At 40.0% G+C, this 25,108-nt stretch overlaps 1 protein-coding gene across 1 annotated transcript; it reads left to right on the forward strand.

Annotated features, from left to right (window-relative positions):
- Window positions 1–1,257: 1,257 nt before the first annotated feature.
- LOC141903225 (phosphatidylinositol 3,4,5-trisphosphate 3-phosphatase and dual-specificity protein phosphatase PTEN-like) lies at window positions 1,258–24,947 on the forward strand. Its single transcript, XM_074791299.1, has 9 exons — window positions 1,258–2,522; window positions 11,296–11,380; window positions 11,958–12,002; window positions 13,999–14,173; window positions 16,685–16,792; window positions 17,848–17,989; window positions 18,364–18,530; window positions 19,885–20,103; window positions 20,997–24,947. The coding sequence occupies exons 1-9, from the start codon at window positions 2,444–2,446 to the stop codon at window positions 21,165–21,167; spliced, it is 1,191 nt and encodes a 396-aa protein (XP_074647400.1). The 5' UTR covers window positions 1,258–2,443; the 3' UTR covers window positions 21,168–24,947.
- The last annotated feature ends 161 nt before the right edge of the window (window positions 24,948–25,108 follow it).

The following is a 25,108-nucleotide window of genomic DNA, read 5'->3' on the forward strand; positions in this document are numbered from 1 at the left end:
CAAGTTTTAACTGATTTGGGCGGAGTTTACCTTTTCATGATATTTTGTCTATTGTCCTTTCAAGACAGTTTGTATAAAGCAAGTGTGAGAAAATTGATTTTTGATGAAAGCCTCTCTAGACTAGATTTTGCTAGATGGCAAAATCCTTTCATTTTTTCTTGTATGCCTGTTGTCACTTCGCATCCTAGATTACAGATTACAGCTTTGATATGCCGGTGTTGATCTGCAACCTTGGAGCCAAACCCTGAGACGTTCGACAATTTATGACCATTGTTTCAATTGTCTAAAGTTGCCACAATGGTTCTATCAAATGGACATTTTAGCTACATTAAATGCATTCACAAATGACTTCAAATGCCAGTACTGCGCTTCATCCCAGCTTTGCACATAGTAGTTGTACCAGACTACAGATGAGTTGTGAATACAGTAGAATTCAAATATTTCAATCTGGATTTTCATTTATTTCTGGTGAATATTTGGTCCATTTAACCTGGAACCATGTAAACTATTATCCATAATTCGGATTATACTTAATTCGCAGAAATCTGGGCAGTTCCCAGTCAGTTCAACTGTACATTCATCTATTGTAATTGTAATGGATTTGAAATAAAATATTGATCTTATTCTTAAGTCTTTTACGGGTTTTTATTGATGAAGGCTAACCTGTTTCAATTTTGATCTGGACGACCATGTTCTAGTTATAGATTTTGTTTTTATTCCTCGCATATTCGGTGTTAAAAGCGACAACACCTACTGGCAGCACGTAATGAGAGTCGGGTGTGGAAACGCTTGGGGGGGGGGAATCTCGACATCAGTTGGTATAACTATGTTGGAAATTCAAAGCAGAAAAATTTTGAGTAACCTTTGTAGTGAAACCAGGAAAGGAGAGAAGTGTGACCATTTTCTAATAATAATGCTTTCACTGGAACTTCTAGCAAATGATTGGAGGATGTAACATTTATAAAGGTCTATTGTTAGATTAGAGGGAGTCCTAAAATTTGTTAAAAGGGGAAGGTTTATAAGAATGCGTTACGTAAGTTTTAAACAGCTCCCTAGGAACGAAACCCACTGCCCGAAACGGAATAGAGATCGCGGAATTACATGTATGTACGATTGGAGAATCCATATGCCGACGCCCTTGTCTCGGTTTCACAAAATAGTTAAACTCAAATTTTTGGTGTAATTGCCATTGGGTACTTCATGTTTTCAACGAGGACAACAATTTAAACTTGAACCGTTTCAGGCTTAAACTTTTTCGCGAAACTGGACCCTGGTATGCGAGGATATTACACCTACTACGGCACGTGAGGATCGAATATTGTCCATAAATGAATGCCATGTAAAATTCCACGTCGATAGATGGCGGATTTGCATATAATATTTCTATCCATGATGTAGTACACATTTATCTATGCGCCACGGTAATTTATGAGGTTTATCCAACGTTCCCGGTCGTGTCAACTGTATCGGCGGTGATATTCGGGCGCTCGACGACTGACCCGGGCATGCGGACCGTATATCGTGATTTTAGATTTCGGATGAAGCGAGTGATTATAGCGAGATAATCGAGCTGCGAGAGGGGTAAATATTGAGGTCACGGCGGAGAGATCTACTGTTCTACTACTACTGGCTGTTAATTTTAAGGTCACTGATAAACGAAGCGGAACTAGTCGCTGAATGAAATATTGGTTAATTACGCTCTCCGATTAATTAACGATTGTTTGAAGATTGCGAATGTAATTAGTCTCTGTGGAGCAAGTGTTGTTTCAGTGAAAGAAGAACTATTTCGTGACCTATATGATGGTGTATATATCGTAATGTGTGTATTATATTGCTAGCGTGTGTGTTTCTTGATTGGGACCAAAATTGAGGAAGGTTTGCTGTGAGAATTAACAAGAGGAATAAAGTTCAAAAGTGTACGACCACCACTGGATATATTTTACATTATGCGTGTATTGTCGGATGGTTGCGGTGTTGTTAACGAATATTATTAGATTGGCTTAATTTTTTTCATCTTCTTCTTCGAGAGGATTAATTCATTTCCAACACTTCCGACAAATGATTTCGATATCCGCCGGTAATTCGATGAACACCGTTTTGAATGCCTAACCTACCGTCTCAACGAAAAGATTGGCGATAAGTTCCTTCTCCGTTCGAATGACCACAGGTTGACAACCTCGACCTGTAGCTACGTCGTTGAAGTTGTCACTTGTGGCTGGTATATTAGCGTACGCTTTCGTGAAGTACTACAGAATATGCCGTCGTGACGTTAAGAAGAAAATAGGAACACATTTTCGTAAAATCCTCGAAAAACGAAAGGAGGCATCGTCGTTCCGATAATGTTCGTCGTGGCTAGGCGTCATATTTTGTTGGATATTAATACGTCTAGAATATCGTATGACTGATAATCATCGCATGAGTAATGATATTATTGTGAAGAGAAATGGCTAATCGCATAAAAGGATTGGTTAGCAAGAAAAAACGGCGTTATCAAGAGGATGGCTTCGACCTTGATTTAACCTGTATCCTTTACGAAAATGTAAAATTACAAGTTCATTTATGTTGTACTTCAGACTCTGTCGGGGTTGCTTCCAACACCTGGAAATCGGGGAAAACTCTCTGGGAATTCGATCATCTTTTACCAATATGTTTTAGGATGACATTTTCAATTGCTGGTCCTGGCAAATTTAGTTGTATCACACCAGAAAGGGGTGAAACACGTAGCATAAGATACTGTCGAAAAACTAGCGTGGATAACTATAATTGACCCCTGAAAAAAACCATGAAATTCTGGAAAAGCCAATCTGTAGGAACCATGCAAAATCCTGGAAAACTGTGGGCTGTATTCTCCATAAACTGGAATATCAAGATTTTTTTACATAACGACACTGTGGCTGCGAATATAGCAAGGCTTTCGATCCCACACAAAAAATACAAATGATGTAAAGTTAATTTCGGTGTAATCTTCTTTTTTTCGCATTTAGCTCGATATATTCTAAAGCAATAATCAGCATTGTTTAGAATATTGACATCCTCTCTGGTAGGAGCAGCAGATATTTCCATAAGGAGTAGCCAGATTTTCAGAGGGTCGGATGTAAAAATGAAAGGGTTGTCCGTCCCTCTAAAGCCTGTATTGTCCACGGTCAGTGCTCGGGGAATTCGGATAATGCTTTTGACCATGTTGTCTTTGTCGGTTACGCAAATCACTGAAAAGTGAATGAACTGTAACATTTCAAACCTGGAAATTTCTCTGAATCACTCTGGGGGGATATTGTATAATTACACACAGAAAACTCCCGGGATTTGTAAATGGCTGGAAAGTGGTCGCTTTGCCTTTCAACTCAAAACAATTGGGATGAGTGATTCTCGGTAGATTGAGGTGATAATTTGAATCCGGCGATGGAATTTCATTCGCCAGTTGCGCAATGGTTCTAATAAAGACTTATTTTGCGAGTAAAGTGATAATTCGACTCCTGGTCTGAATGCAGGGGGTCCCAATTCCTTGAAAACTCTTTCTAAACGGATAATACATTTAAACGTGCTTGAGAAGCTTCTTGAAATCGAGCAAAATGCCCAAAACTCCTTAAAAGCTCTTTCAATTTTGAGAAATAGACGATAAAAGATGTTGGTTGTACAGTAAACTAATGCCTAAATCGGTATATAGCAAATTAGAAACCAAGGACAGGTACTGTTAAGGATTAAAAAAAATCTCTTATAAAACCACCGAATTATAGTTTACCGATTAACAGTACCGATTCAACTGTTAAATTGGGATATGAAAATGATGCAGATGCTTCCTCGTAACTTTCCCCTATAAAACTCCTTATATCCAGGAATAACAGATCTGTCGGGACCCTGCTGCTGCTGCAATGGTTTTAAGATTTATGTCCAATAAAATGATAATTCAACCCGAACGGATTTGAGTGAAGGGGAGTCCCCGCTGTAAAAAATACAAAGGCCCAACTAATACGCCGTTGAAAGAACACAGATATAGGTTAATATTGATCAAATCCGTTCTATTCTGCATGAGTTGATAATTCAAGTTAAAAGGCGTCCATTCATGAAATTCCGCTGCTAGACAGATGCAAGCTTAAAAGCATTATTTACATTTCATTTCATTTATTTCCTGAATATAATTTACACCAACAGATTAGGATCATCCACGATGTGATATATGATTCATTTGTTTACACATAGGCCTATCATATATTTTTGTAGAACAAAGTGATCAAATTTTGATTCAGAAACTAGCGGATCCAGCGGGGGTACGCAGCCTTTTTTTTCAGTGCAGCGACCCCGGAATTTTCTCCCTGAAAAATCGTAGAAGGTTTCCAACCCGTGTCACACCACCCGCGTACATCTCGTGACGTCTGGGAAAGTTTCGAGAATGCAGTTAAATGCGTCTAATTAGTTCATAATTCCTTGGGACAGGGTCACAGACCCTGCTTTTGGCGCTTCGAGCGACTTGAATTGACTTCTATTGCACCAGTTCCTGGAGATCTGTTTTAACGGCTTTTTGAACCTATAGCTATACGTAGTACGTTGAAAAGTTTCCCAAGCGTGTAGATGATTTCAATGTTAATTCTATGATAATGCACCACTTTCCCGGTGGTGTCATATAAAGTAGTACTGAATTTGATTAAGTCGACCATTATTCAGTTCAGCTGGAGCGTTATTAAAGAATGAAATGTATTGTTACCACTCTCATAGTGCCCGGACTAATAAAGAAGTCCCTGGGATTTCTTAATCACGACTAAAAAGGCCTCGCTTGATAATGTCTATTTAAATATATGAAATAGTAATGAACTAGATTTTGATGACTAACTTCTGGGGGGGCTATACAAAATTTTAAATCGTTTTTGAATTCGAACAAATTCGTTCTTTAACACGCCGACAGCATACCTGGAAATCGGGGAAAAGTCGGGGCTCAATCTTTTCTTCAAAAAAGTCCGGGAATTTTTCAATTAAGCTAAAAATTAGGGAAATTCGTTGAGATTGCTAGATCGCGCGTAAATAATCTGAACTGTTTCCGTCTATGTCATACGTATTTTTGACCGTGTTAATTGATTGGAATCTTAGCAGGTCGAGTCAGGGAAAAAGCTAGTCAAATATAAGTGGCCATCTTGTTGAATATCCAAGGTGTCTGGAAATCGATTTTAACGGATCTTCAATGATGAGGACTGAGCAAATAAAACATTATTTTATTTGATTGCTTTTTCATCACAGCTAAGTGCAAGGAGACGTCATTTGCCATATTTATATTCAGTATGAAAACTTCACTCATTATTGGCATTGCTGGGTAGGGTTCCCGCCCTGGACCTTGAAAATCCTAGGGAATGTGTCATCGCATCAGAAGATTGAATTTTCGTCAAAATATCCCTGTGACGGTGAATGTCATGGAATTTTGAGCGAGAGTGTGGGCGAGTGGTTAGAGAGCGATCGACTCTGGGAAGCCTGGTCGTGAGTTCGAACCCCATATACGTTAGCGCCCCGAGAAAGACACTTATCCCCATTGCCTCTCTTCACCCCGGGGCTAAAATGGGTACCTGGTCTGATAGACGACTCCTGAGCCCCTAACAGCTGTTCTCCCCAGGGAGAGATGGCTGATACATGTTCAGAGTTATAGGCTGTAATGATACCGATTTAATGGAAAGCGCCGTTGAACATTGTATCACATTGAAAAAAGGGAGCTGTAAAAAAAACCGTTACTTATTTTGTATCCAAATAAGATATATTAGTAAAATAGTAAAAATGGGTATGGATTTGGTGAAATCGAGGAAAGTCCTGGATGATTGCCAATGAATATTTATCTGGTAAATCACAGAAAATCACTGGGGCCTGTTTTACCTATAACCCAGGGGCTAACTGATTTGAAAATGAATCGAGGTAGCCCCCCGGATTAAAGGTAATACCAGTCTATAAAACTGGAGTTTGTCTTGGATTGTCATTGAAATCAAGTATCGAATATGTGTTGGAACCCTACTTACATCGTTTCATTATCCGATAATGGAATTTCGAGAAAAAAAATATTTAATGGTTATCGGCGTCGATATTTCTAAGTCGGTCATGTTATGAAATATAATTTTTTTTTTCAACGATCGTCACGCGCGGTACGGTAAATCGTTTCGAAATCAACCGATCGTGTATCAACTGATCGCGTGTAAATTAATCAGCTGCGATTGGGTGAAAATGACGTAATAGCGGCGCGACGAATGAGAGAAACCACTAGATTCTTTATTCGCGAAACCTGACTATTTTCTATTTTCGCGTACGAATTCATACACGACGCTTTTAGAAATTGAAATTAGGCCTACGTTGATCCCGTATATATATGTACGCGGGAAAGAATTCTATTCGAATTTGCGGTGAAGTATTTCTAGTTTCATTTAATGAATGCGTTTAACCCTAAAAGTCGGAAGGTACATGATATAGATATACATAGGCACTACTGTGTTAGGTGTTTGACTGAGTGCCAACTCTCGTGAAATGTAGGCCACATCATTCTCTCGAGTGCTAGCGCTGATCGATGATTTATCTGTGCCAAGGTGGTATAATTTGCGCGCTGTGCATACACCGCACACTAACTGGCGGTGGCTGCGGCGGTGCGGGGTGAAATAGAGTTCAAGAATGATGTTTTATGCATATGAACCGTTATGCAGGTTACGGAACCCGTAACCCGACATATTTATTTACCTCTTCATCGAAGCGTCTGAGTCCCCGGAACCCCTCCTCCCTTAGACGTTTGAAAGTCTGAATTATGTCTGAAAGCCTGAATTATGTCGTTGGAAAATGTGGCCATAAAATGTGCAACGGCTGGCCGGTTTCCGGGTCGGTAACTTTAGTAAACTGCCATGAAATTTGTAATCAGTTTTTTTCTATAGCAAGCGGGGTCGGTAATGGTTTTTAGCTTGATCTTGATCGGGATCTTTAAAAATGAAGTGTACAGGGTAGACTGGCGGTCCTGGGGGAGTGGGGTCGTCTGCCGTTTCGACTTTAGCCGAGTAGAAATGGGAAACGAAGTATCAAATTTTTAGCCTAAAAATCACCAGGCGAGGTCTTCTGCAGGACAGTCTGGTGATAAGGGTTAGCGATGGATGGTTTGTTATCATTATATCGTTATAAAACTAGCGAGTCAGGCTTGGTTTAGAGGGGGTTTTGAGGGTCCGTACGAATCCACTACTCATTGACGAAGTTCCGCCCAGATGCTGGTCTTATGAAAATTTGAGCAGCGATTCATTCATTGATTACACTTTTTCATTGGTTTTCGTTCAGAATGTGCTTCCAAACATAGTCGATTTGAGGCCAAATTCTGCTAAAAAAAAAATCAAAATTTTCGCCACAAAATGCTAGAAATGATGTGAGATTGGGAGATTCTCTTAACAACTCATTTTCAAAAATTTTCTCCACGAGCACTCCCAGGACCCGACATTTATGTGGGCACCTCAGAAAAGTTCCACAATAATCGAAACCCCCTCCAAAGACGTGGCTGGCTATACAGGCCTGCAAGTATGTCAAGAAATATAGAAGTGGACTAAAACGCACGGGCTTGAAAATTCATGAGTGTGAACAGTTTCTCCACTGAGATTGATTGTTTCAAGGTTACGATGAGCAGGTCAGGGGGAGAAAACCACACTCGAGAGTAAGATGTTGAAATTCGCTCCTCCGTGGTTTATAGCTCAACTAGAAAAAAGGCTAACATGAAACCCGGGGTTGAGCATCATGTTGGAAATAATTTAGTACAGCACTGTACGGGCTACTTGACTCCCTTTTTACAGTGAGACTGCCATCGTGGAAAAGTGGTAAGATTAAAGAACAAAGGGCTCAACTGGCAATGAAGAGCATGTCCCCTTTTATCTGACCTCTATCATTGAGTCTACAAGATTTTGTAGAAATCTAGGCTAGATTATTAAAAGCCCGTTCGAAAAACTGCTCTTTCTGCTCCGCTTTAGAATTGGATGTTTCCTGAAATATCAGATTCTTCATTATACGAAATTCAGCTATCCCCGTTTTCCAATTTCGTTTCGCCATTTTTCTTCGAACAATCGACCTTCCGAAGGTCACGTTTATGCATGCGCGGCGTGTAACATAGGAATCTCGCCGAGTACACCGACCGCGCGGGGTCTTCGCGAATTCCAGGAATCGTCTCTTCTTGGGTAGAAAACCCGATTGTGTGTGCGCGCACGCGGCGCAGACTTGCCTGGTGCGTCAATAAAAGCCATTTCAATTCGAGCAGATATGAATGAAATCCGTTCCGCGGATACAACACGTGAATATGTATGCCTTGACAATAACGGCAAACCAGTTAACCTTTATATGACATCGCAGGCTTCATTAGTCAAACAGTGACGATTTCAATGCGTAGACCCTGTAAAAAATTGACCCGCTAAAGTACGTACTAGTTCATGGTTGAAGTGCCTGGGTACCTTTTTCACGCGTGCGCAACACCAATCTCCCAGCCCCCTCCCACCTCCACCTCCCCGCTGTTCAATTCGTTCATAAAAAAGTCATCTCCCAATTCAGCTGTGCTAATAGAGTACATTTGGCCCCTTAATCTCGAGTATGTCAAATCTATTCGACACGTGGCCTATTTCATGAATTGCCTATCATAGGGTTTTTTTTCTATCCAGTAATCGATATAACGCCATGCTAGAATTTTTTTCTATGGATTTTATGAAGTCTCGTATTATATAGCTCCGGGATTTTTTTTTCGCCCAGGCTTAATCTATATTTTCTCTCTTTTCCACTAGACCAGATGGCCGGTGCACAAAAAATTGGACGATTCAATCCAGAGGATTTAGTACATTTCGATTGATCATCCATTGAGATGTAGATCATTGACGTATAAACTAGTTTATACGTCCAGTCGTTTTTACATACAGTCGATTCCGCTATTTTTATCTCCACATATTTCGTAGATGTTGACAAGTCGGGATTTTTTCAGTTCAAACCTTTATTGAATACTACGGTACAACTCGCTGAATTTCGGATCGGTTTGATTCGAATTTTCACTTATTTCGTACTTAAATTCCGGGCCCCTCTATAGGTTATTTCTATTCAAACGAGAGTGTGTAATACGGATTTCGTTTAATTCAGACAAAATTTTCCGGTCCCAGGTGATCCGAATTCAGCGAGTTCTACTGTAAATCATTTTACTATTTGACGTATGTCCGGAAGCCACCACAGCACTCAAACAAGTGTAGTCATTCTCTGCTTCCCGCTTTCAAAGATTTTAGGTTTTTTCATAGAACTCGGTTTTATCTCGTCGATATTCAGTACAGAACACGTACAACCAAATTTTTTCTTGATAACTGAGTATTTAAAAGAAATCATCCATGGGCTTTATGTTAATTCAAACACCGGGTAGTTACGGGGTTATATGATCATGTTGGGAATTGAAAGTCACCTTGCTCGTGGTGGCCGCACCCATTTCATTTTTACATCCACCCTCTATACAGCGGCCACCCCTTATAGAATATCAGCTGCCCTTACCTGGAGTGAATGGCGATATTCTATCAATGCTGATATTGCTTTTGAGTATGTATGAGCTAATGCGAAAAATAGGAGATTACGCCGAAACTCGTGGTGGCCGCACCCATTTCATTTTTACATCCACCCTCTATACAGCGGCCACCCCTTATAGAATATCAGCTGCCCTTACCTGGAGTGAATGGCGATATTCTATCAATGCTGATATTGCTTTTGAGTATATATGAGCTAATGCGAAAAATAGGAGATTACGCCGAAATTAAGCTTGATTTTCTGCATACTTGGGGGGGATCGAAAGCCTTGCAACTTCAGCAGCCACAATGTTTAATTCCTGTTATTATATTTCGTGTATATATATATATATATATATATATATATATATATATATATATATATATATATATATATATAAACCCACTAGATCTCGGATCATTTTCGGTTTCGCTTACCACCACTGCCCCCCCCCCCCACCCCGACGTTTGGCCCCGTTCATTGAAGATTTCGAGATTCGATTCAGGTGGAGTACACGTAGGTGCACGACAACAATGTCGACGACGTTCATTTCAATTCGAATTTCATGCATTCCGATAAATGCGTAAATTTCTATAACGAGCGTTCGTTCGACTATTCATATTAAAAGCCGGTACCGAAGTTCTTCCTGTTAAACGACCCTAGCATATATGTTATTATAGCACCATTAAGTCATTATATCGTCGGGTATTGATTGTGAGATATATGTAGGTTAGCGGGTCGTGTAGTATCTGTTGTCTTGAGTTTTGGATTCCGTATTGTTTGTCGATCACGTTTTGAAATCGCTTTGCAATCGCTTTTAAATTGATAAATATTAACGGTAATTATTGTAACAATGAGCGCATTGATGTAATGACTTCGTAGCGGCTAGAGGATGACCTAGGCCCTAGGCCATCCTCTAGCAGCGACCTGGGACGTAATTCTAGGCGATGTTCAGCTTTAGAAAGTGGTCACGACTTGCGGTATGGGCGCGAAAATGATCGACTCTCAATCGCCCGTCACATAGCTTCATATTTTCGGCTGATTATTTTCATCAGCGGTCATCCTCCCCCCTCGGTAGAGGTTCATACCTGATGAGTTCTCTTAACTGGGGCGTGGCGCAAAACCCTGTCACACTAGCCCACGGTTTGCTGCAAGAAAACTTGCAGCAACAATCAGATTGCGAGTCGTATGAATAGCCGATGCAAATTTCGCGGCTAAACTAGGAATGGAAATTATCAAGGATTAAACGTGATTTCTGGCTAATGATGACGTCCTCTAGACTGCGCGTGTATCTGGGCACTCGGGAAAAACGGTTGAGAGCTTTAAGGGTTAGGTGAAAATTTGGCCTTTTGTTACCGGACTGGAAGAGCGGCAGTTACAGGGCAGTGGTTTCCATGGTTTCCACAGAACAGGGAAATTGAGATAAACGAGGGAATATTGAAAAAGTGATTCCCAAATTGGAAATATTTGGGAATTTGAAAAGTTTTCCTCAAATCTGGGATATCTTTGGGAAATTCAGTAATGATTGCAAGTATTGCATTTGCCGAGGGCACCTTTCTTCAGCAATTGCCCAACCGGTCACCACTAAAATGTTGACTATAGCATGATGATATCTGTTCATTTCCATTCAGAAAAAATTGAAAAATCCCCCATCAAATACTTGGAAAAAACTTGGGTATTTTCAATTCGTGTAACTGTGGGAACCATGAGTTTCAATTTAGAGATATTTCAATTCTTAAAAATTGCTTTTCGATCAATACCGATAACGATATTTTTTCGTAACTCATCGAATCTCAGATATACAACAGAACATTATAGCTATGGGATTCCCGTCGGAAAACTTGGAAGGCGTCTACAGAAATCATATTGATGATGTCGTCAGGTAAATACTGTAATTAAAAAACACTCATCCTACGTTGTAGATTGTTGTTAAACCGCATCTACACTAGTTCATCGAACCCAGGTTTCAATCCGTATCAAAGTTTGACCAACACAGGCCTAGTACAGAGCTGCCAACTGTTCCTGATTTTCAGTATTTGTCACTCTTTTACGATGAGAAATACTGATTCAATTTGTTTGATGCGTACAGAAATATGAAAGATGTTACTGAGGGTCTTACTGTTGATTAATTCGAACATTTTCTTTCGCATTTCAATTAAACATTACTGAAAAAAATTCAATTTGTTACTGATAGTGCATTTCAGAGGTTGGAAGCCCTGCTAGCAAAGTCAGCTAGGCCGCTTAACGCTAGCACCCTTACAAAAAACAAAATAACAAAAATATTTACAAATTTGCATGCGTGCGACCTGTTGTCCCTTTGCCTACGTGCCCATCCCCTTTGCCGTATTGTTATTAAACTAGGACAAACTTCGAGATAATTTTCGAATATCGAACGAAAAAAAAACTAAAACCGCAAACTCGCTTTATAGAAATGATTTTGGATTTTATTTACGTTGCAGATTTTTGGAGGCGAAACACAAGAATCATTATAAAGTATATAACCTGTAAGTATTCTATGGCTGGTTTCGTATTCGGGCTAAGGAAGATTGATACCTCATTTCTCCTTTCGGCCAAGCTTAAGTTGACCCGTCCTGCTGCCTATCCACCATGCGCGTTACTTTTTTCTAAAATCATGATCAAGCTTACCATAACACGCCCGGAAACGAACTGATTGCGAATTTAAATGCCATTTACGAAACGACCCACGAGCCGATCGGGAGAAACGAGATATCATGTTTTTCGAGCCTTGTGTAACTGTTTTTCCCGGAATTCGTCGCGATCGATTCATCGTCGGTCAACCGGAATAACGATACGAATCTGTGATCTTTTCTCGGAATCTGATCGCGGGAGGCACTTTGAAATCGAAGTGATATTTCCGCGTGCGCGCGGCTATCGAACCCGGCGTTTTTATACATTCTCGTCATCTTCTCGCGCCACTTCGCCGCGTGCGTCTCTAAGAGGAAATCCATTTTTTGCCCGTTTTTATGTAATTATACGCAGCAGATCCAGGGGCATGATCTGATTGTCTTTATATCACAGAACAAATTCATAGAAAAGGATACCCCTTTTCAGCGGAATAGATTGTGCCTTTGTATTTCCGTCGAGTACTGTACCCTTTCCTATGGTTTTTATAGTAATCATTGTTCCCACGGTACGGGGAATTTGGGAAAAACTTGGAATTTTTAAAATTATATAAACTTATATGGAGGAGGCCCCATTTTTACGAAGGAAAATTGAAAATCACCCAAAAATGATATTTGGGAAAAAAACTTGGGAATTTTTAATTCATGAAACTGGGATCCATGAGAAATTGGGCTCTTTTATATTTTTCGAACGTAGTGGTGCCCTTATTGAAAAAGTGCCATGAATAAACGGGTACTTTTGAGGATCTTACAGAGGTTTCGTAATGCTCGACCCCTGATCCACCCCAGCACTTATCAGGTTTATAACGCGCTAGCGAAGAACCTGTCCCGCGACGTAGGTTTTATGATCGAATTTGAGGTGGTTATTCAGCTTCTGGTGCGAATACGAATATGAATTTATTTTCATTTCTAATAACAATTGAATGCAATGCATAGATACGTTTGATTACATTGAATATACAATGAATGTGAAGGACACACCTAGAGCCATACAATACAATACAAAAGTTTGTCACTCTCTGACTAAAGCCGCGTTCACACTAGATTCGGCGCTTACGAAGTACCGTACTTCGCTGGTGCCGAATTAACCAAAATACGGCGAGTCGGCAATTCGGCACTTAGTAAGCCCAGTGTAGTAGTCACCCGGTGTGCCAATAGAGGAGAGTGTAATTAGTGTTAAGCGTTTTGTACTACGAGGATGAAAATACGCGCCTAGCTAAGCGCCGAATCTGCGTTCACACTACAGAAAATACGCAGCTAGCTCAGTTCCGTACTGAGATCGGCTTTTCGGGCGGAATCGCATTCCGCGCTTAATAAGCCGCGTATTTCAGTATGGAACTGAATAAGCCGCGCATAGGCATCGTATAATTTCCTAGTGTGAACGCTTAGTACCGTACTGAAATCCTAGTGCGAATGCAGCTTAAGTGTTGGTACGTAGAGGATACAATATTTCATGTGAAAATTTAAAGATTGAAATTCAAAAATCAACATTATATACATACAAACAAACAAGAGATAATTACAACTGCATCACATAAAAAAATGCCCATTTTTAGCATATATTAATTTAGCTAATTTGAATGATACTAATGAGTTCACGGAGTCTAGCAGTTTGGAAATTTTAACGGTATTTAAGGCTGTACAGGAGGAGCGCCCTATGATGTGGAAACCACGGCTTTTTTTTCGATCTTGAAAAAGGGACACCGGTAGTCCCTTTTATTTATTTGATCAGTAGATTTGACTTGTGTCCCTTTGACAAACCCATTGCACACCTGCCGGGAAGGAAAGGGGGTACGGATTTGAAATCGCGATTTGAAGCACGTCGTGGATAACGTTGTTTGTATTTAATTTGTTTCAGGTGTTCGGAACGTTCGTACGACGCGACAAAGTTTCATCAGCGGGTCGCCAAATTTCCGTTCGACGATCACCACCCGCCGAAAATCGAGCTAATCGAACCGTTTTGTAAAGACGTCGACGAATGGTTGTCTCAGGACGACGGCAACATCGCCGTCATACACTGCAAGGCTGGAAAGGTATAAGACTTCATCTCGAAACCGTAGAAAAGAAAGAGGGGACCAGTCGCGCGGAAAATTGGTTTTAAGTTCTGCAGATCTACCAGATCTACGGACTCGAATCTTGTAGTTGCCTAGAGAACTCGGACCAATTTTGGTGATCGTAGTTTCTTTTCTTATGGTGCGAGCATCAGGAACCGGTTACCGGCAGATATCAGATTAGTTGATGGTATCGTCTCATTTAATGTAACAATGTAATCAATGTCCATGACTTCGAAATTCCATACAGAAATCAACATCTTCCTGTTTGAAATTTTCGAGTATTTTGAGTATGAACGCAACAACTGAGGGTTCACTTATATCTTAGTGAGGCTTGATGAATATCAGTGGCAAAAGGTCAGAATTTCGGTGGCCCACCTTGGCAAATCATGTATCGTATTAAAGCCTTGACTATTGACAACAAAATCACAACTTGTAATACATGAAAATCAACTGGAAATGAGCCCTTCTGTACGGTGATAAATTTGTATTATCCCGTGAATTTCCGATGAGTAATAGACACCACCACGTAGTGAAAATAGATTCCCCTAGTGCTAATAGGTTAATTGTCCGCTTAACCCAACTGCCTGCAACTGGTCCCTACTCGCTAGGCTTCACTAAACGGCACGTAATTTTTATCGTGCGTAATAAATATTACGCAACACAAATTGATTTCATGCGCGAAGCGGCATTCAGTCGGCTATTTAAAGAAGAAAGGAAAAAAAATGGGATTAACAAATCCACTACATTCGCTGATTAGTATTCCGCTTATTAATAGTTGCGAAACCCAAAATGTCATCGTAATGATTTTCCGACCCGACGACGACGACGAAGAGTCGCCGCGGCTCCGTACCGATATCGCGCAAAGTCTCCGCCGTTTTCTTCTCGGTTTTCCTACGGTAACCATGGTAACGACGAAAGCATTAATCATTGCGCGGAGGTCAACGTTGTATTTCTTCTCGCTTATGGCGGCGATTCCATTATTCCTTAATACCCAATTAGAGCCCGCGAGAAAATTAGTAGGTATGACTTTTCGCTATATAGGCCAGTGACCGCGGCCATATTATTGGCCTACCCGGGGCTGGTTTTGTGGAAACGTCGGCAGCGGGGTCCGTCGGGTAGAAATGGTGGACCTTTTCGGCGCCGTTGTCATAACGAAGATACAAGCCGCGTTCGCACGAAATTTCGGCAAGGTGGCTACTTAACCTGAAATTCGCGGAAAAGCCGAGGAAGTCTCTTTTCTGCGAAAAAAGTCTGGGAATTTTGTATGAAGTCTAAATTTCGGAGGGGGGATTTGTCGAGATATCTAGATTGCGCGTTAAGTCAAACGGTTTACGTCGGTGTCTTACATTGTTCGACTGTGTTAATTGATTGGATTCTAGACAGCTAGAGTCAAACGTCGTGCATACCAGGGAAAAGGCAAGTCAGATAAAAGTAGCCACCCTGTCTGGGCGTACCGCGCCCGAATTCGGCAGGATAGGAACCCGTTGCATTCGCACGTACGTGATGCGGTGAGCACTTGGTATGCCCATTTATGCTGATATGTTTTCAAGATGATGTTTTCGTTGCTATATTCATTTTCTTGTATTTTCAATTTAACTCCTCAATCCGCTGTCCCGTCCTTCTAAGGGTAGTTGGAATTAATTTGCCAATTCGGCGTTTCCTAACCTGTACTAGTAGTTCCTTGCAAATGTCAGTGAAACAGGTTTTTCACCCTAAATTGATATAAGTGAGCGCCAATTCATGTGATTACAACTGCCTATATATATATACACATATCTTCGTTCTTTATAGTGGCTTCTTGCATATTTCGAAAAAGAATTTGAAAAATTTGATGCACATGATCAGGCCTGTGCCAAGCGGCAGTGGCAGTTCTATTATTTCAAGAAATAATGGTACTTTTTCACCATGAAAAGGGGCATTTTCTTATTGAAAAAGGGCAGATTTTAAATATGAATTGCCCGGGTACCTGAATAAATCACTTGAGAATGGACTACTTTTTCATTTTCCAAAAAAAGCCATGAAAATTGTATCCGAATTTTAAAAAATTTTGACCAAAATATTCTGACACTGACTTCTAGAAGGGCATTTAGAAAGAAAATTTTAGGGGGTACGCTCATTACCCCCGAACTACCCCTCGGCACGGGCCTGGTGATCCCCCTGGTTGAGTTTAATGTATGTGGCTTGCTAAGCGCCGAATCTCTATTTCAAGCAAGTTTAGATGGATTGAAATAATTTTTTTTGAAAAAATGAAAAAGCGAGTTGTCGAAAGCAAGCAACTGATCATGAATTTGTTTGTATACTTTGACCTTGGTAAATTTTTGCGGCTATTAGTTATTACGCGACGGTTTCGATATAACAGGGTAACCTTGAAGTAGAACGACATGATCTATCACTGGAAATCGGCAGCAGGTGCTCTGGCGAGGGTACATACGACGCGTTTATTACGGGTGAAAAACGCCATTCCAATGAATATTTGTTTTCAATTTGAAGGGTCGCACCGGGGTGATGATCTGTTCGTATTTGCTTCATCGGAAAAAGTTTATGGACGCGAATGAAGCATTGAAGTTTTATGGAGAAACGCGCACTCGGGATGACAAGGTAGGCCTAGGAATTATTTCTTAAATCATAAAGATGGCTAGAATGGGAGTTATTGCCGTGCCATGTATATTAACCCATTAGCACTCAAGCCGCCCGTATCCGCCCTGCCTGTTACTCCTCAAGCCGCCCGTATCTGCCCCGGCACTTCTTTTGTATGCTGCACAAAAACGGTTATAGTGGAATTCGAACCGAATAGCTTATTATAAACTAGACAACTAAGACCTCGGAACACCGAAAAAAAATCAACATCCTCCTATTTCAATACTTCAAGTATGAACATGACAGATCTTAGCGCTCACTTCAAATCCAATTAAGGTTGGATGAATTTCGGGGGGGGCCAATAGACCACGATTTTGGTGGCCCACCTCATCAAATTTAACATCCTATGAAACATCCGTGACTATTTACTACAAAATGACACAGACTTTTAATGCATGGAAATAAACAGGAAATGAGCTATTTGGTATCGTGATGAACTTGGATACTCCCTTGAATTTTCTGAGGAGTAATTGACACTACATAGTTAAATTCCTGAGTGCTAATGGGTTGAGAATGCAGCCTCAATATGCACGGTCTAAAAGAGATCTTCATGCAACAAGATGTCAAAGACAGTGGCGTTAGAACCGAACCACAGCAATTGCAATGATTTACTGATTGACGTTCTCCATACTTTCTATACAATGTTTTTGACGAAATTCGCCGCGTATTGTATTTGAACCTGTCAAAAATCGGCAATAGGCCGCAGCGATCAAAAATTGGTTCCAACGCGCATGAAAGTTTGGTTACACAAACAAGATGGTGGGCTTAGTCTGGTCTTAAGCCTTGATCTTCCAACTTGGCATCCAGGCATATTATCTCATAGGCCATAGTTCTGCTTGTAGTTCTTATCTGCTGGCTAGCCTTTACGAATAAGAAATGCTACTAATCGGATAAATCAGTAATCAGTAATCACGAGTTTAACTCTTATCAACCCGATTGGATTCATTTGCCATGACTAGCGTAACAAGGCCCTCAATTCACTGATGTTTATTGCTGTGTATATATTTATATTTTAGGGAGTGACTATACCCAGTCAACGAAGATATGTTCAGTATTATGGAGAATTAGTGCAGAATCATTTCACGTATCAAGATACAGCTTTATTGCTGATCCGCGTACAATTCTCTTCGATTCCGATGTTTAACAGCGGAACATGTAGTAAGTTTAGTTCGGGTTTTTTTTCTTCGTCAAATTATGAACTCTGTTGAAAAGTATTTCAGCCAAAAATTTTGATCGACAAAAAGTTATGTTGGATAAGGGACCTGTGTTTGGTAGGTCATTGTGGGGATGTCCCGGGGATATACTAGTGTAAGCAAGGCAAATGCAAAACTAAAGTTATCTTCTGGGACAGAAATTTTTGCATTGTGCCATACGTTCTTTTCGAAATCCATTGCCCCTGTCATTGGGAAAACTGGTGTATATAGTACTAGTACTTGGGATCTGCTCCTAGACATAATCAGTTATAATGCTAGGATTTATTGGTCCCTGAAGACTAGAAATAGATAAGAAACCTTTTCATCATCAATTTACAGGTCCATATTTTGTATTGAATAAAGACAAGCACAAAGCATACCAAAGTCAGGTGTACGATACAGCTAAGAAAGGTGATAAAGATTATGGTATGGAACTAGATAAGCCTTGGTTAATCAACGGCGATGTTCAGTTGGAATTCTTCAACCGACCTAAAATGATGAAAAAGGTGAGAAAATTATTTAGATGCGTGACCTGGATTTTTAGCCAATTTCGGATTTCAGTAGTCTCCAGGGCCTGCAAGTGTATAAAAGATTAGGTGGATTGGCCGTCCTGTCCGTTGACCTTTTTTTGTGCCCAAAAAGGTCATTTTTGGTCTGAATTCTGACACTTGGCTTCCTAATGTTTTGCCATGTTTCATTGATATTCGTGATGGGTATTCTTTAAGGAGAGAATCGTAAACATATCAGATGGGTTTCTGGACAGTCGATGGTGTCACGCAAAGTGGCCAAGGTGGCCATGGTGTCCTGCAACCCTTACTGGGTGGCCACTTTACCTGGAATACAGTGAAACGTCAGGGAAATTTCTATTCTTCAAAAACGTCGGGGAATTTTCAAGGAATAAAATCAAGGAAAATTCGGGGAAATTTGTTTAGATTGCTATGTCATGCATAAAATCAAACAGTTTCTGTATATGTCTTATGTATTTGATTGGGTTAATTGATCGGATTCGTAGCAGATCAAGTCTGGAAAAACGATGTGCATGTCGGGAAGTAGTCGAGGAAACAGCAAGTGAAATGAAAGTGACCACCCTGCCCTAGTTTATTGAGGTTTCTGACGTTTAGTGTGGTACGAGAGTTGCTCAATCGAGGCTCTCAGATTTAACACCTAGTTTAAAGCCAATTTCCTGCTGTAGTAAAATCTGTGACGAACGTGTTCAATTTCAATGAATATGGCAACAGATTGCAGACGAACACTTAGCATAAAGTCCATATTTGCATTAGGGGAAGTTTCAATAAATTACGTTCTGGTTAAAAAATACAATTACGCAATACGGTTCTTGGATATTAAAACGATATAAATGCCCTACTACCCTTGTACTCGTACATCGCGAGTGGTCTACGATTTCCGATATACGTATGTTGGATTTATATCTTAATGAGAATGAGCAACACTAATTGAAGGCGTTCCTGGTGGATCCTCGGCCCAGTTGCGCAGTCTTGACTCAAGTCAAAAGCAGCGATAACTCAAGCATTTTTGGCCGAGGCCAAATTAGGCCCGGATAAACTGTTCACGCGGGTGCCAAATGGGCCCAGGCCAAATTTGGCCAACAAAAAACGTTGGATTTTTAGCACAGGTCAAATGATTGCGCGTGAATTGCAACTGGTTCCAGAAATGACTCGCTGCGCTTTGTTTGAGCATTGTTTAGTATGAAGTTAGTGGTTTAAGTGTGAAGGCGCTCGGGCCTGATCCGGGCCACCTTACTGTTTGATCACGGCTAAAGAATGATTCCGAGAGTAGCTAGAAAGCCGGGTGCCGTGTTATAAATGTAAAACTACTTTTTTTTTTCTTCTTGGATTTCAGGAGAAAATGTTTCACTTCTGGTTCAACACGTACTTCGTACTGCAGGAAAACCTACGGAACAATTGTAATCACGTAATGATAAACGGGCGCCAATCAAATTGGACCGTGCGGAACAGTACATGTGCTCAAAATGATTCATTACTATTGACTTTAAACAAAGAGGATATCGATAAAGCGAACAAGGACGCCGCCAATCGACAATTCCGCGAAGACTTCAAGGTTCGTGTAAAAATGATGCGTTGATTTCATTTCGACGCGACATCGGACATGAATGCGCCTATATTTTGATGATAATTGCTCGCAGTTATTGAAAATATATCACTAGAAGTTTAGATGATTCATCGTTTACTCGGGTCACCGCCCAGTGATATTACTTCCCTGTTTGGTGAAAGGTGTCACTGTGATAGTATTGACAATGTCGGTGTATGACTGCACTGTGAGTTGATATCAAATAGGCGTATTCCTTTTTTGTGTGAATCTCGATAGACTGGTGGATTGATATATGGAAAAATTTCTGAAAAATATTAGGTTCAACTGTAGAAATTTTACGCGGGTATGTTGGTGCAGATCCAGGGGGGTGGTAGAGCACGCCTGTGGTGGAAAATTCCCTTCACGTTATTTTTTTTCAGTTTTTTAACGTCACATCGAAGCATAAGGTACATTTTGAAAAAATGAAGTTGAAAAATTCTTGGGGATGACCAGCAGAGCATCCCCCTCCCTTTGAAAATCCTGGATCTGCTCCTGATATGCCTACTATTTGAGTGTAGTTACTACTCTTTTTAAGACCTCAACTACTCCCAAAAATATTTAAGTCAGATCTAACTCAAAAACAGAATAATTTCTTGTTCATTTTCCAATACTATTATTTTTGATGTGAAATTACTCTCAATTTCTGAGAAAACGTCTACACTTTATGATATCACGTACTGGTACCCAGGTCTGAAAAATTCAGGGAAAATATATCTAAGCCGGATTATTTGGTAGCTTAAAAAAATCCGATTTATGAAAAATCTGGTTTTTAAAAACTGATGCAAATTAAGCGCATTTGTTGCCCACAAAAATCGACAAACTCGATCACGATATCTGACGGACGCATTTTATTCTATTTCCAGGTGACGCTATATTTCAAATTACCCGAAGAAGAGAACAGCGCGTCGCATACCGACACGAGCGAGCCGCGCGAAAACGGCTCCGGAAGCGACGTCGACGCCGACGACCGTCTGTCGGCGACCGACGACGAAGACGAAGAATGGGACGTTCCGTCGTCCGTTTCGAAAGTGTGATACAGCGATACGAAAATTAAAACGATTCATTCTGAAAATGTGCTCTTGGCAAATCAGGGCTGACGACACGGTCGTGCGGTGACGCATGAGCGTGTATACCGTTGAAGGATTCGACGGGCTGGACCGGATACTCGTTTGTTCGAAAGTGATTCTTCTCGGTCGATCTCCTGGTTGAGATTCGATATCATGTTACAAACGGTAGTACGGGATACATTTTAAGTAACGATACGTGTGCGGATACCGTTTGTGGATACTCGTCGGTGATGATGATAACGCGATAGCGTTTAATTCTGTCCGGATACTGTGGAATGAATCGGTGGACTACTTTGTTTATCGACGCGCGTTGTATCCAGCTCGTGTTGTTAAAGAATCGTGGACTTTCGCGATCACTGAAAGAGGTGTTGCGCGGGAATTTCTTCTTCGTCGTATTCGTGTCAAGTTGTGAACCGTCCTATATTACAAGTATAGAAACATTCTTCCAAATCGATATGAGCGTTTTACGAGTTATGAGTAGTATGTACATGCATTTTTTGGCCTCGCGGCGCGACTATAACAGAATTGTCATCTTTTGTTTTCCGGGAAACGTCGCGACCTATCATCGTCGATAAATTGATTAGATTCTCGAAGTGAGAGCTTAGAATGTCATTATGGTCACAGTTTCTCGAAGGCAAAATGTCTCCAATATGGGAATACATGTACAGTCAAACATGTGATGATGAACTTGGATATAAGGCTTGAAAATGAATACCTTGTTTCTCATTTCTGCTGAATTTTAATGTTGACCCGGCTGGCCGCCTTCATATACCCTGTACATTACTTTTTTTTTTCTAAATCATGATCAAGCTAACATTAACAGATCCGGTGATCATAAAAACGAACTGATTGAAAATTTGATTGCTGTTTACAGAAGCGAACCGACCGATTATGAGAAACAGGGTATCGTTTTTTTTAAAGCTTCACTATTTATCAGATATTACGAACTCAGAATTCTGTCCCAAAAGTTTAAGACAGTTTTATTCATTTCATATCGGATATAACGAACTTTCGGTTATAACGAACAGCTTTTTGGTGCCCGCATCTCAATGACTCTTGACAAATTGTTAGCTGATTAAGATTCTATTTAGAATTCTCTCGAACGCAGGACCCATTTTGTGGTCTATTACATTAACTCATGTGTAATCAGGGCCAGATTTCTAGGCTAAATCGTGATTGAATTTTGTTCCAGATCTAATTCGTATAAATTTTGTAATTCTATACATCGGTTATGCAAGACGTGCGTCTCAATGAACTGAAGGTCATTGCGGGTATCATCGATTGGAGAGTTTGAGTTCTAGATCTAGTTCATATTTAAGTAGGACATTATGAATTGCCCTCGGTCTGATAACGATATGTAAGTTTTTGCGATGAAAAAGTTCCATTTTGACCTGGATTATTAGAGCTCTTTGACGTAGGTCTTCTATCCCGGACGTGTTAGTTCAGTTCACTATTTTTAACTGATGCAAACTCAGGTTTATACAAAAGGTGAAAGGTTCCATCCCGTAAAAAAAGAATAACTCATTGTAAAGAAAAGAATAATTCATCGTTCAGATCACTCCATAGAGCCTTGAAAACTTGTTGAGATTACACAATATCCCTGGACCCACTTCCATAAGAGTTGCGAGGTATATGTATCTGAAGTGTGAAAATGAGTTCTTTTTCGATTGGTCAACTGTACTTCTACCTACTCAATGTAGTTTCTACTCTTAAACCTCAAATACTCCAGAAAAATATGAAAATACTCTCAAAATCAGATCGATCATTTTTGGCATCGAGTGAAAACTACTCCAAATGTGAGTGTACAGTTGACTCAGTATAACAGTCAACTGCTCAATTCTGTGAACTTTACCGGAATTCATTTTTAAAAACCTTTTGTTTGCCTGATTCTACGTAGGGTCAACTCGACTGAAATATCTAAAACTGCAACATTACCGGCGTGAAGTGGAGTCTACTGTACCTAATAATCTTGTCAGAATCCAGTTGTGTCGGACATTAAATCAGGGTCTGGTTTCATGAATAAGTTGGTTTCATGAATAAGTTCAGCCTGAAACGGTTGAAAGCATGAAGTAACCGTAAGCAGTTAAACCAAACATTTGACTTCTTTTTCGTGAACCTCCGACATTTGCCGATGTACAGCAGTAGCTGCGTCAAGAGATGATAATCCGAGTACCGAGTAATTTGAGTTGATAGCGAATTATATTCTTAACGATTAAATTCATGGTTTTGTCCTCGTTGGCGGAGAGCTTCGGTGTCAGCTGGTTGAAAATGACATGTGTCATTGAGAATTTTTATGTCTTCAGTATTTATTAATTCACTGTCTGTTTTCGGGATCAAAATATTCCGGTGCATTTATATGGACATACTGGCGGTAATGAATTAACGAGTGCAACAATTCAAATTTTGTACGATAGAATTTATTAAAATGAAACCACAATTCGTTTCGGCTGTTGACTAACAGCCATCACTTGGTGGAATGAGCAGAAAAAGAAGAAACATAGCATATAAACTTACAGGACATAAACAAAACTAGCAATTAAAACAACAAGGGGTACCGTAGAAACCACAAAATCTGGAATGTCCTGTGAGTTTATATGTCCTGTTACTTCTGTTTCTGGACATTCCACCTGGTGATGGCTGTTAGTCAACAGCCGAAACGTTGTGGTTTCCTTTCCATAAATTTCATCATACAGAATTCTATTGTGGGACTTCTTCATTCGTCTACAGTGTATGCGGATTAGAGTGTTTTATCTGACTATTGGCGGTGATACTTGTAATTTCTGAAAAAATTGTCGATATATTTAATGAAGACGTGTTGACTCCGGGTATTGGGTCCTGGGATTTTGACGGCTTTCTCAGTTCTGCCACACAACTACTACTTGTAGCTGTTCTTTCTTGTTCGCTGTTCGTTATGTAATAGCCCTGTTGTGAAATTCATATTACCAAGCAGTAGCGACTCGCGAAGTGGCGGCGAACGTGTTAACGTTGTTGCCATTTTTGATTCGCAGTATATGTCGGGATTTCGTCGTAAAGGCTGGAGGGACGAGAATTGATGAGGGCGGGTAAGCGTTGAAATCGAATACAGCACAAGTCCTTTATGATAACATAGTTGGGACCATTGGAAAATATGTGGCGTTACAATGAATTTGTAGTCATAAGGCTAGAAAAATTAATACCTTGTTTCTACCCTATCTACTCTGTACATTATTTATTTCTTTGAATCATGATAAAGCTTACCATAACTGACCCGGCAGCTATTGAAATGAACTGATTACAAATTTTATTGCGATTTACAAAATGATCCGGCCGATTAGGAGGAACTACCGGTAGATATAATTGTTTTAGCCTTGGGAATGTTATTTTCATTGAATTTGAGTTGGGTTGAGTACATTTGCTCTCCGAAAGATGTTGCCTTTGAATGAGTGCTGGCATTAAAAAGGATGGCGTTATAACGGACTTAGACTTTATATTTATATCTCGAAATACGATTACCAAGTTAAAGTAACCTCCGTTGAAGTTGAACATCTGCTGTTAATTATCACCCGGAGGAGGTATCCCATATTTCTTGCTGAATTTTAAGATGGATATGAGGTTAAGATTGATGAATCGGATTATATAGAATTGTACCAGAAAAAAATTCCTTTTTCGTTCGTTAGAAAGTAATTCGGTAATGTAAAACATTAGTTAATCAATGATCAAGGTAAGCATTCCTGTTTCATTATAAATATTCATTTTCATCTGACACGTTAGGATTATTATTATCATTATAATTATTATTATTTCATTATTATTATTACATAATTAATTCATAAGTGAAATACATAAGTAGCGAATGGGCATTGTAAATTGTATCAGAGACTTTGTAGAATTGTTGCACAATTTCATAGGTTGTACAGAAGTCAAATATT

The sequence above is a fragment of the Tubulanus polymorphus genome, chromosome 4 (genome assembly GCF_964204645.1).
Source record: "Tubulanus polymorphus chromosome 4, tnTubPoly1.2, whole genome shotgun sequence".
Lineage (NCBI taxonomy): Eukaryota > Metazoa > Nemertea > Palaeonemertea > Tubulaniformes > Tubulanidae > Tubulanus > Tubulanus polymorphus.